The 13,198-nt window shown below is 52.0% G+C and overlaps 1 protein-coding gene across 1 annotated transcript in view; it reads right to left on the bottom strand.

The window, feature by feature from the left end:
• The window catches only part of LOC139266691 (equilibrative nucleobase transporter 1-like), an 81,387-nt gene that overhangs the window by 54,623 nt on the left and 13,566 nt on the right, over nucleotides 1-13,198 (bottom strand). Inside the window, exons 3-4 of the mRNA XM_070884281.1 lie at nucleotides 12,788-12,834; nucleotides 5,821-5,897 (exon numbers count right to left, since the gene is read on the bottom strand). Coding sequence (XP_070740382.1) covers nucleotides 5,821-5,897; nucleotides 12,788-12,834 — 124 coding nt within the window. The remainder of the gene's footprint in view (nucleotides 1-5,820; nucleotides 5,898-12,787; nucleotides 12,835-13,198) is intronic.

The raw sequence follows: 13,198 nt of genomic DNA, 5'->3' as shown, positions 1-13,198 counted from the left end.
TTTCTCCTCATCTCGATCCTGTATGGTTTACCCCTTATCCTTAGACTGTGACCCCTGGTTCTGGACTTCCCCAAAGTCGGGAACATTCTTCCTGCATCTAATTTGTCCAATCCTGTCAGAATTTCATATGTTTCTATGAGATTCCCTCTCATTCTTCTAAATTCCAGTGAATACAAGCCTAGTCGATCCACTCTTTCCTCACATGTCAGTCCTACCATCCCGGGAATCAGTCTGGTGAACTTTCTGTGCTGTAAACAAACTGTGATTCTTGGAGAGACCTTGTGGACCCAGCCATGATACTGTGTGTGGTGGGCGATGTCACAGCTTCCATTGCAGCACAGGCGGAAGTGACGCAACGTCTCACAGCTGCAGTGGAAGCTGAGAGTGCCGCCATCATGGCTGGGTTTATGAATATCGTATGGGGCTTGCAGGGTGTTGCAGGTCAGCAATCTAGCCTCTAACAGATTGCGAGGAATGCTGAGGTGCCGTACCGGGGGAGTGGCAATGGGTCTGTGCAGGACCCTCTCTCAGTATGACAGGATTCCTACTCCCACCACTGCCACTCCGTCATTGTACTTGTTGCTGCCTGTCAGACAGCCAGCCCAGATGGTGCAGTCTACAGCTGGGCCTTCTAGATCCACACCTGGTTGAGGTGGTCCTGCAAGGCCAGCTGTAGTCTCCCCCCTGGAAACTCAGCAGCCTTCCACCAGCCATGCTTCAGTCACTGGGGGAGCACTGCGTAGGAGCACGAGAGTAGGAGAGGTCACACAAACGGCAGACACTAAGGGATTGCACAAGTATGATTGGTTGATATTGCACTGTTAATTGAATACTTATAAATTCATTAATTTTGTTTAGAATTTTTGTTTTGTAGTGGCTCTCATTCCAGCTTTGTGCCCAGGAGGACGCTGCGATGTTCTGTGACAGAGGGATGGTATGATGGGGATGTGGTGAGTGACCGGGATCTGGGCCTTCATTCATTGGAATCTGACTTGGATGAGACGACACGGACAGCCTGTCCGGAAGGGGAATTTGCTGCCTGCCCCACAAGAACATAAGAAATAGGAGCAGGAGTAGGCCATTTGGCCCCTCGAGCCTGCTCCGCCATTTAATATCATGGCTGATCTGATCATGGACTCAGCTCCGCCTCCCTGCCCGCTCCCCATAATCCTTTATTCCCTTATCGCTCAAAAATCTGTCTATCTCCGCCTTAAATATACTCAAAGACCAGCCTCCACATCTCTCTGGGGCAGAGAATTCCACAGATTTACAACCCTCAGAGAATAAATTCCTCCTCATCTCAGTTTTAAATGAGCTATCCCTTATTCTGATACTATGTCCCCTAGTTTTAGTTTCCACTATGAATGGAAATATCCTCTCTGTATCCACCTTGTCGAGCCCCCTCATTACCTTCGATAAGATCACCTCTCATTCTTCGGAACTCCAATGAGTATAGGCCCAACCTACTCAACCTATCTTCATAAATCAACCCCCTCATTTCTGGAATCAACCGAGTGAACCTTCTCTGAACAGCCTCCAATGCAAGTATATCCATCCTTAAATACGGAGATCAAAACTTTCGCAGCACTCCAAATGTGGCCTCACCAATACCCTGTACAGTTATTGCAGGACTTCTCTGCTTTTATACTCTATCCCCCTTGAAATACGGAGAGACTGGATCAACTGGGCCTTTATACACTGGCGTTTAGAAGGATGAGAGGGGATCTCATAGAAACGTATAAGATTCTGACGGGACGGGACAGGTTTGATGCGGGAAGAATGTTCCCGATGTTGGGGAAGTCCAGAACCAGGGGACACAGTCTTAGGATAAGGGGTAGACTATTTAGGACTGAGATGAGGAAGAACTTCTTCACTCAGAGAGTCGTTAACCTGTGGAATTCCCTGCCGCAGAGAGTCGTTGATGCCAGTTCATTGGATATATTCAAGAGGGAGTTAGATATGGCCCTTAAGGCTAAAAGGATCAACGGGTATGGAGAGAAAGCGGGAAAGGGATACTGAGGTGAATGATCAGCCATGATCATATTGATTGGTGGTGCAGGCTCGAAGAGCCGAATGGCCTACTCCTGCACCTATTTTCTATGTATCTATGTTTCTAAATAAAGGCCAACATTTCATTTGCCTTCCTGATCACTTGCTGTACCTGCATACTAACTTTTTGTGTTTCATGCACAAGGACCTCAGGTCCCTCTGTACTGCAGCACTTTGCAATTTTTCTCCATTTAAATTATAATTTGCATTTCTATTTTTTCTGCCAAGGTGGATAACCTCACATTTTCCCACATTATACTCCATCTACCAAATTTTTTCCCACTCACTTAGCCTGTCTATATCCCTTTGCAGATTTCTCATGTCCTCCTTATAATTTGCTCTCCCACCCATCTTTCTATCAGCAAACTTGGCTATATTACACTCGATCCCTTCATCCAAATCATTAATGTAGATTGTAAATAGTTGAGGACCTAGCACTGATCCCTGCAGCACCCAACTAGTTACTGTTTGCCAACTGGAAAATGATCCATTTATCCCGACTCTGTTTTCTGTTCGTTAGCCAATCCTCTATCCAATCTAATATATTAATCCCAACCCCATGAACTTTTATCTTGTGCAGTAACCTTTTATGTACCTTATCAAATGCTTTCTGGAAATCCAAATACACCACATCCACTAACCACCCTACTGGTTACATCCTCAAAGAACTCCAGCAAATTTGACAAACGTGATTTCACTTTCATAAAACCATGTTGGCTCTGCTTGATTGAATCATGATTTTCCAAGTGTCCAGCTACTGCCTCCTCCCTACATCTTCATTTTCCTGACCTTCCACTTCCTTTTGCTCCTCTTCCTCTGCTTCCTCATCCTCCTTTTCTCCCTCCTCCTCTTTTTGAGGTGGTCCCACAATCCCTGCAGGCAAGTGCAGCACTCCCTCAGTACTGCCCCTCTGACAGTGCAGCACTCTCTCAGTACTGCCCCTTTGACAGTGCAGCGCTCCATCAGTACTGCTCCTCTGACAGTGCAGCACTGTCTCAGTACTGCCCCTCTGACAGTGTAGCACTCTCTCAGTACTGCCCCTTTGACAGTGCAGCACTCTCTCAGTACTGCTTCTTTGACAGTGTAGCACTCTCTCAGTACTGTCCCTCTGACAGTGCAGCACTCTCTCAGTACTGCCCCTCTGACAATGCAGCACTCTCTCAGTACTGCCCCTCTGACAGTGCAGCACTCTCTCAGTACTGCTCCTCTGACAATGCAGCACTCTCTCAGTACTGCCCCTCTGACAGTGCAGCACTCTCTCAGTACTGCCCCTCTGACAGTGCAGCTCTCCCTCAGTACTGCCCCTCTGACAGTGCAGCACTCTCTCAGTACTGCCCCTCTGACAGTGCAGCACTCTCTCAGTACTGCCCCTCTGACAGTGTAGCACTCTCTCAGTACTGTCCCTCTGACAGTGCAGCACTCTCTCAGTACTGCCCCTTTGACAGTGCAGCGCTCCATCAGTACTGCTCCTCTGACAGTGCAGCACTGTCTCAGTACTGCCCCTCTGACAGTGTAGCACTCTCTCAGTACTGCCCCTTTGACAGTGCAGCACTCTCTCAGTACTGCTCCTCTGACAGTGTAGCACTCTCTCAGTACTGTCCCTCTGACAGTGCAGCACTCTCTCAGTACTGCCCCTCTGACAATGCAGCACTCTCTCAGTACTGCCCCTCTGACAGTGCAGCACTCTCTCAGTACTGCTCCTCTGACAATGCAGCACTCTCTCAGTACTGCCCCTCTGACAGTGCAGCACTCTCTCAGTACTGCCCCTCTGACAGTGCAGCTCTCCCTCAGTACTGCCCCTCTGACAGTGCAGCACTCTCTCAGTACTGCCCCTCTGACAGTGCAGCACTCTCTCAGTACTGCCCCTCTGACAGTGCAGCACTCTCTCACTACTGCCCCTCTGACAGTACAGCACTCTCTCGGTACTGCTCCTCTGACAGTGCAGCACTCTCTCAGTACTGCCCCTCTGACAGTGCAGCACTCCCTCAGTACTGCCCCTCTGACAGTGCAGCACTCTCTCAGTACTGCCCCTCTGACAGTGCAGCTCTCCCTCAGTACTGCCCCTCTGACAGTGCAGCACTCTCTCAGTACTGCCCCTCTGACAGTGCAGCACTCCCTCAGTACTGCCCCTCTGACAGTGCAGCACTCTCTCAGTACTGCCCCTCTGACAGTGCAGCTCTCCCTCAGTACGGCTCCTCTGACAGTGCAGCACTCTCTCAGTACTGCCCCTCTGACAGTGCAGCACTCTCTCAGTACTGCCCCTCTGACAGTGCAGCACTTTCTCACTACTGCCCCTCTGACAGTACAGCACTCTCTCGGTACTGCTCCTCTGACAGTGCAGCACTCTCTCAGTACTGCCCCTCTGACAGTGCAGCTCTCCCTCAGTACTGCCCCTCTGACAGTGCAGCACTCTCTCAGTACTGCCCCTCTGACAGTGCAGCACTCTCTCAGTACTGCCCCTCTGACAGTGCAGCACTCTCTCACCACTGCCCCTCTGACAGTACAGCACTCTCTCGGTACTGCTCTTCTGACAGTGCAGCACTCTCTCAGTACTGCCCCTCTGACAGTGCAGCACTCCCTCAGTACTGCCCCTCTGACAGTGCAGCTCTCTCTCAGTACTGCCCCTCTGACAATGCAGCACTCTCTCAGTACTGCCCCTCTGACAGTGCAGCACTCCCTCAGTACTGCCCCTCTGACAGTGCAGCACTCTCTCAGTACTGCCCCTCTGACAGTGCAGCTCTCCCTCAGTACTGCCCCTCTGACAGTGCAGCACTCTCTCAGTACTGCCTCTCTGACAGTGCAGCACTCTCTCAGTACTGCCCCTCTGACAGTGCAGCACTCTCTCACTACTGCCCCTCTGACAGTACAGCACTCTCTCGGTACTGCTCCTCTGACAGTGCAGCACTCTCTCAGTACTGCCCCTCTGACAGTGCAGCACTCCCTCAGTACTGCCCCTCTGACAGTGCAGCTCTCCCTCAGTACTGCCCTCTGACAGTGCAGCACTCTCTCAGTACTGCCCCTCTGACAGTGCAGCACTCTCTCAGTACTGCCCCTCTGACAGTGTAGCACTGTCTCACTACTGCCCCTCTGACAGTACAGCACTCTCTCGGTACTGCTCCTCTGACAGTGCAGCACTCCCTCAGTACCGCCCCTCTGACAGTGCAGCACTCTCTCAGTACTGCCCCTCTGACAGTGGAGCACTCTCTCAGTACTGCCCCTCTGACAGTGCAGCACTCTCTCACTACTGCCCCTCTGACAGTACAGCACTCTCTCGGTACTGCTCCTCTGACAGTGTAGCACTCTCTCAGTACTGCCCCTCTGACAGTGCAGCACTCTCTCAGTACTGCCCCTCTGACAGTGCAGCACTCTCAGTTCTGCCCCTCTGACAGTGCAGCTCTCCCTCAGTACTGCCCCTCTCACAGTGCAGCTCTCTCTCAGTACTGCCCCTCTGACAGTGCAGCTCTCCCTCAGTACTGCCCCTCTGACAGTGCAGCTCTCCCTCAGTACTGCCCCTCTGACAGTGCAGCTCTCCCTCAGTACTGCCCCTCTGACAGTGCAGCTCTCCCTCAGTACTGCCCCTCTGACAGTGCAGCACTCTCTCAGTACTGCCCCTCTGACAGTGCAGCTCTCCCTCAGTACTGCCCCTCTGACAGTGCAGCTCTCCCTCAGTACTGCCCTCTGACAGTGCAGCACTCTCTCAGTACTGCCCCTCTGACAGTGCAGCACTCTCTCAGTACACTTCATGCTCTATCACACACAATCCTACATTACCTGAAAGTTTGTTATGAAAAAACACCTTCCTCCCACTGCCATCAGACAGAGCGCAGGGAACAACAGTGCTGCTGAAGCTGCAACAGAGGGAGAGAGGGAGTGTGAGAAAGAGAGAAAGAACTTTCATTTATACAGTGCCTTTCACCACCTTAGGACGTCCCAAAATCTTCACAGCCAATTAATTACTTTATCTTAACATTATTGTAATGTAGGAAATCCAGCAGTCAATTTCTGCCCAGCAAGCTCCCACAAACAGCAACCTGATAAATGACCAGATCTGCTGGTTTTTTTAGTGTGATGTTGGTTGATGGATAAATATTGGGCGCCCTTCTTCTACTCAATGGAAAAAGAGGGAGGGGTTCCGTTAGCAGCTCTTGGGGCCACTGGCCAGCGACAGATCCCTCGCCTCGGATCAGAAGGGCATCAGTGCCAAGGCCCGTGTCTACTATGGGGCTCTGTTCTCTGCGGATCCGTCCTATCGAGGTTGCTCGCATTGTTTTGTGCGAGGACCTGCTGAAGGTCAGCCCGAAGGGTGGCGAGCAGCTCGATGCCCCGCTAAGCCTGGGGGAGCTGGCCAGTGCCCTCAGCCCATTCTCGAGGGGAAAGTCCCCAGGGCTGGATGGTCAGACCGTGGAGTTCTGGGATGCTCTGGGGTGGGGGTGGGCGACTACCTGTGAGTCTGGGGGAAAGTCTGGAGGCCGGGGAGATATCCCTCTCTCAGCGCAGGGCAGTCATCATCCCGCTGCCCAAGAGGGAAAATCTGCCCCTACTGAAGATCTGGCGCCTGGTCTCCCTCCTCAGCACGAACGACAAGTCTTTGCTTGCCTTGGCACCATGCTGGCCCAAATGATCCACCCTGACCAGTCCTACACAGATCAGGGACGGACTATCCACAACAGCATCCATCTGTTTCGGGACCTGGTCCACCATTCCCAGAGGACTGGTCTGTCGGTGGCATTCCTTTCCCTGGATCAGGAGAAAGTTTTCAACAGGATGGATACATTCAGCTCATGCGCACATTCAGATTCAGGACACATTTTTTTAACTCGAACTGACTTGCGTGGAGTGTCTGATTAAGGTTAACGGGTCTTTGACGGCGACCCTTGGCTTCGGGATATGGGACCGTCAGGAATGCCCCTTGTCTGGCCAGTTCCATGCTTTCTGTCTGGAGACTTTCCTGCATCTTTTGTGGAAGATGTTTACGGGACGGTCTCTCCAAGGGCCGGGTGTGGAGGTCGTGCTCTCGGCTTACGTCGCTGACGTGCTCCTCATGGTCACGGATGCCGTTGTCTTGCGGAGGTTGCGCGAGTGCCAGCGGGTCTAATCTGCCGCGTCCTCTGTGAGGATCAACTGGGAGAAATGTTCCGCACTCCTGGTCAGTCAGTGGTGGGAGGAGCTCAGAAATTATACCTGGAGTACAACTCATCTCCTCAACCTGGGAGTTTACCTTAGCCCTGCTGAGGAAGCCTGGCTGGCAAACTGGCAAGTGCTGGAGGCTAAAGTCACTGCTCACCGAGGGCGCTGGACAGGACTGCTCCAAGTGCTGTCCTACAGGGGTAGGGCGCTGGTCATAAACCAACTGATGGCCGCTATGTTGTGGTACTGGTTGGTCACTTTGATACATCCCCCGCCCCTCCCCCGAACTGTCGCTGTCATGTATTCAACCAGCATTGTAACCCATGTATAAACTGACCTAAGTTGTACACCGTGAGAACACTGACCACTAGGTGGGAGACATTCCTAACCTGGACCTTCAGGTATAAAAGGGGAAGCTCCACCCACCTTCATCGCTTGAGTGCTAAGGAATAAAGGACAGGTCACAGACTGACCTTCTCTTAAGCATGGGCCTTGTGTGCATTTATACTGTGTAGTAAGGACGTATCAATGGCGACAAGAAACTGGGATTTAAACCACGCGAGCATGGCCACTAGCAGAACAGACGAGAGATACTGTGTTAAGGAATGGTTGGGACAGAGATTCAACATTGTTGAAGCAGCACACAGTTCTCCAGGCAGACAAGGGCAGTCAGGCATGCCCCAACATGTAGTCGAACCCAGAGGGGGAGTTCGACAGAGACAATGGGAAGCTGAACAACGATTCACGCCATTACAAGGGACAATGCGGCCAGTAATGGGGCCATCAACACCTGTTAATGGTGCACTCAAGGACAATAACAGGGGCAGTCAGGGACGATCGACTGGCAAGGGACCTTTTGTTTCAAACCGCAACTCATGCTGGAGGCGTGGAGGCATACATTCAGCCGGAGTTTGCAGAGATGAGCAAACTACCTGCAGAAATTGCAGAAATGGACACTGGGGGAAATCGCTGGAAGCTGAAGTTCAGCGAGTTCATGTGGAGTACGTATACAGTTCATACACCAGGACGCCACCGATAATGATGAAAGTGCTCCTCAATGGCATCCCAGTATCAATGGAGTTAGACACGGGTGCCAGCCAGTCCCTGATGGTTATCAAACAATTCAAAAAGTTGTGGGCATCCAAGGCCAGGAGGCCAAAATTATTGCCGATTGATGCACAGCTACGGACTTACACAAAGCAGATCATTCCGGTGCTGGGCAGCGCCACGGTAGTCGTGACCCACAAAGATTCGGAGAACAGGTTGCCACTCTGGATTGTCCCAGGGGACGGTCCCGCACTACTGGGGAGGAGTTGGCTTGCTGTCATGAACTGGAAATGGGGCGATGTCAATGCAATTTCTTCTGTGGAGCGAGTATCATGCTCACAGGTCCTGGACAAATTTGACTCATTATTTCAACCCAGCATTGGCACTTTCATGGGGGCCAAGGTAATGATTCACATAAACCCAGACGCCAGGCCAGTACACCACAAGGCCAGAGTGGTGCTGTAAGTGATGCGGGAAAAGATAGAAGGCGAATTGGACCGCCTGTTGAGGGAAGGCATCGTCTCGCCAGTCGAATTCAGTGACTGGGCGAGCCCAATTGTGCGGGTGCTCAAGGCGGATGGGTCGGTCAGGATATGTGGCGATTACAAGGCCACCATCAATCGGGTGTCACTCCAAGACCAGTACCCGCTACCGAGAGCGGAGGACCTCTTTGCGACGCTATCCGGTGGCAAACTTTTTTCAAAATTGGACCTGACCTCAGCTTACATGACCCAGGAGCTGGCGAGTGAGTCGAAGAAGCTGACCACCATCACGACACACAAGGGGTTGTTTGAGTACAACAGATGTCCTTTCGGGATTCGCTCGGCCGCCGCGATCTTCCAATGAAATATGGAAAGCCTCCTCAAGTCGATTCCAAGGACGGTGGTTTTTCAGGACGACATCCTCATTACGGGTTACGATACTGAAGAACACCTCCACAACATGGAGGAGGTGCTACGCAGACTGGATCTGGTAGGTCTGCGACTGAAAAAGGCGAAGTGCGCCTTCCTAGCTCCAGAGATAGAATTACTGGGGATGAGAGTAGCAGCAGACGGGATCAGCCCTACTGCATCCAAGACGGAAGCGATCCAGAGAGCACCCAGACCCCGTAACACAACGGAGCTGTGTTCGTTCCTGGGGCTCCTGAACTATTTTGGTAACTTTCTTCCCAAATTGAGCACGCTGCAAGAGCCGCTACATGTGCTCCTATGCAAAGGTCGCGAATGGGTCTGGGGGGACAGCCAGGAAAGAGCTTTTAATAGAGCACGCAATTTGTTATGTTCCAACAATCTGTTAACGCTATATGACCCATATAAGAAACTTGTGTTAACGTGCGATGCGTCATCCTATGGTGTCGGGTGTGTGTTGCAGCATGTCAGTGCCAAGGGTCAGTTACAGCCGATAGCTTATGCCTCCAGGAGTCTGTTCCAGGCAGAAAGGGGCTACGGGATGGTAGAAAAGGAGGCGCTCGCATGTGTATATTCGGTAAAGAAAATGCACTAGTACCTGTTTGGCAGGAAATTTGAGCTGGAGACAGATGTCAAACCCCTAACATCCCTTTTGGCCGACAACAAGGCCATAAATGCAAACGCATCGGCCCGCATACAGAGGTGGGCACTCACGTTAGCTGCCTATGACTACACAATTCGGCACAGACCGGGCACCAAAAACTGCGCCGATGCACTCAGCAGGCTCTCGCTAGCCACTACTGAGGGGGCTACCGAGCATGGTGCTGAGATGGTCATGGCTGTTGAAGCTTTCGGAAGCAAAGGCTCACCCGTGACAGCCCGTCAGATTAAAGTCTGGACAAATAGAGACCCGCTATTGTCTCTAGTCAAGAAATGTGTCCTGAATGGGGACTGGGCAGCCACGTACAGGGCATGCCCTGAGAAATTTAAACCATTTCACAGGCGCAAGGATGAACTCTCGATTCAGGCCGATTGCCTACTGTGGGGAAACCGCGTAGTATATGCCCCAGATGGGCAGAGAGGTGTTCATCAGAGAACTCCACAATGGGCACCCGGGCATTGTCACGATGAAGGCAATTGCCAGGTCACACGTTTGGTGGCCAGGGATAGACGCAGATCTGGAACTTTGTATTCGCAGCTGCAACACATGTGCCCAGCTGGGCCATGCGCCCAGGGAAGCCCCCCTTAACCCCTGGCCATGGCCCGCCAAGCCTTGGTCACGCATCCATGTGGACTACGCAGGTCCTTTCATGGGGAAAATGTTTTTGGTTGTAGTAGACGCCTACTCCAAATGGATTGAGTGTGACATTTTAAATTCAAGCACATCCTCTGCCACGGTCGAAAGTCTACGGGCAATGTTTGCCGCCCACGGTCTACCGGACATCTTGGTCAGTGACAATAGCCCGTGCTTCACAAGCACTGAATTCCAGGACTTCTTGGCAGGCAATGGAATTAACCATGTTAGAACGGCACCGTTCAAGCCGGCCTGAAACGGCCAGGCAGAACGAGCAGTGCAGATAATCAAACAGGGGATGCTCAGATTCCAAGGGGATTCCCTACAAACCCGCTTATCACGCCTCCTGTTGGCCTATAGAACCCGACCACACTCGCTCACAGGGGTTCCACCCGCAGAGCTACTAATGAAAAGGACGCTCAAAACCCGATTATCCCTTATACACCCCACCATGAAAGAAATTGTCGAGAGCAGGCGCCAGTCACAATATCACTACCATGACAGGAATGCGAGGGCGCGATGTATTGATGTAAATGATCCTGTTTTTGTCCTCAACTACGCTGCAGGGCCCAAATGGCTCGCAAGCACTGTGGTTGCCAAAGAGGGAAATAGGATTCTGGTAGTTAAACTTACCAATGGACAAATCTGCCGCAAACATGTGGATCAAACAAAAAGGAGGTTCAGCAGCCCCATAGAAGAAGCAGAGGAAGAACACGATATAGAGTTCACTCCACCACAGGTGACCGAACACCGGAACCAAAGGGAGGAGGGCCCAATCACTGTGGGCAGTCCGGACAGGCCTGAGGCACTGCAAACAGCAGACACTCAGGCCAGCGCCCAACAACCGGAGCCCCAACTCAGGCGCTCTACAAGGGAGCGTAAACCACCAGAGAGACTCAACCTGCGATCCCAATAAGACTTTGCGGGGGGGAGGTGATGTCATGTATTCAACCAGCATTGTAACCCATGTATAAACTGACCTAAGTTGTACACCGTGAGAACACTGACCACGAGGTGGGAGACACTCCTAACCTGGACCTTCAGGTATAAAAGGCGAACTTCCACCCACCTTCATCACTTGAGTGCTAAGGAATAAAGGGCAGGTCACAGACTGACCTTCTCTCAAGCATGGGCCTCGTGTGCATTTATACTGTGTAGTAAGGACGTATCAGTCGCCAAGATTCAGAAGATGCTTGTTGACTTCTTCAGGATCAAAGGGAAGCATTGGGTCTGTGCCATGGTTATCCGACTCCTGCTTAGAGAGGGCGGTCAGGCGCTGGTGTGGGTGTGTACCCAGGCTGCGACCTTCCGTCTTCAGACCCTGTAGAGATATCTGTACGTCAGGGATCCTCCCAGATCGTGTGCGCTGGCGACGTATTTCTTCCGCTAGCTGCATGGCCTCAATTATAGCACTCAGCTATTGCCAATAAATCTGGGGTGTGGCTGGGCCTCCTTGCAGGAGCTGCCTGTCTTTTACCATGTAATGATCAGGATCTGCAAAGCTGTCACCTCCAGCCGGAGTTCTCCCCCGTCAGGAGTGATGGCTATACTCCGGGAGCTGCTGCTCAGGAATCCGTACCTCCACGTCCGCGTGTCACGTGACTGGCAGAGGGAAAGACACTGGCTGGCAAGGTGACCAGAGTCAGGGGCCTATTGGATAAAGGAGGAGCGGGCTGGATGTTCCATGAAGAGTTGGCACAACGCATGTCATGGCACGGTGTCTGGTCCATGGCCAAAGCCATCGAGACGCTAAAAGAGGCACTTAGCCCTGACTCCACGAGGCGTGTCGAGGAGGCTCAAGTGTATGGAGCGATCCTGTCCGTGTTTTCTCATCGGCACCAGGGCTCGAATCCTCCCTCGGGATCCGGTGCCTCACAGCTTGAGCCGTCTCCTGGAGATCCCTGCCGTGCTTTTCCACTCTGCACGGAGGGGTTTCCTGTACGGGCTACTCTTGCACACTCTCCACTTTGTCTTCCTCGTCTGCCGTCCGGACACGCCTTGGTGGGCCATCTTCCCCCGCAGAGGAGGCGGGGCTCCCCAGTGGAGGTTACTCCATGTGGGACTCCTCCCCTTTTCTATTGGGCAGATGGAACCAGCCATCAAACACTGAACTCAACATGGAAAAAGAGTCAGTAACTAAGGACTGGTGCTCTATCCTTCACTCTATCCAACTTTTACAATGCTGATAGAGTTAGATGAGGAAGGATGGGAGGAGGCTGGAGTGGAGCACAAAAGCCGGCATGGACTGATTGGGCCGAATGGCCTGTTTCTGTGCTGTATATTCTACGTAATTCTATGCAGGTATTGAAGGACCATGTGTGGGACCTCACTGGGTTCTGACAGGGGGAGGGGCTAGACTTACCAGCAGTGGAGAAGGCGATGATCAGAGTCGCGGTGGTGTGGAGGAATCTGTGGAGATAAAAATCAGAGCTTAGTTTGAACTCCTTTGTCCACACATTCACCTCCCCTTCCCCTGAAAGGAATGAGCTCCCAGTTATCCAACGTCTCTCACCACCTCAGGACGACCCAAAGCGCTTCACAGCCAATGAAGTACTTGATAAACAGACCCAGAGTACAAAAGCAAGAAGTTATTGCTAAATCCTTCATAAACCACTGGTTAGGCCTCAACTGGAGCCTTGTGTTCAATTCTGGGCACCGCACTTTAGGAAGGATGTCAAGGCACTAGAGGGCACAGGGGGGATTTACCAGAATGGTACCAGGGATGAGAGACTTCTGTTATTTGGAGAGACTGGAGAACCTAGGGTTGTTCTCC

This window comes from Pristiophorus japonicus, chromosome 7, assembly GCF_044704955.1.
Source record: "Pristiophorus japonicus isolate sPriJap1 chromosome 7, sPriJap1.hap1, whole genome shotgun sequence".
NCBI lineage: Eukaryota > Metazoa > Chordata > Chondrichthyes > Pristiophoridae > Pristiophorus > Pristiophorus japonicus.
This window is presented reverse-complemented; position numbering and strand designations above follow the sequence as displayed.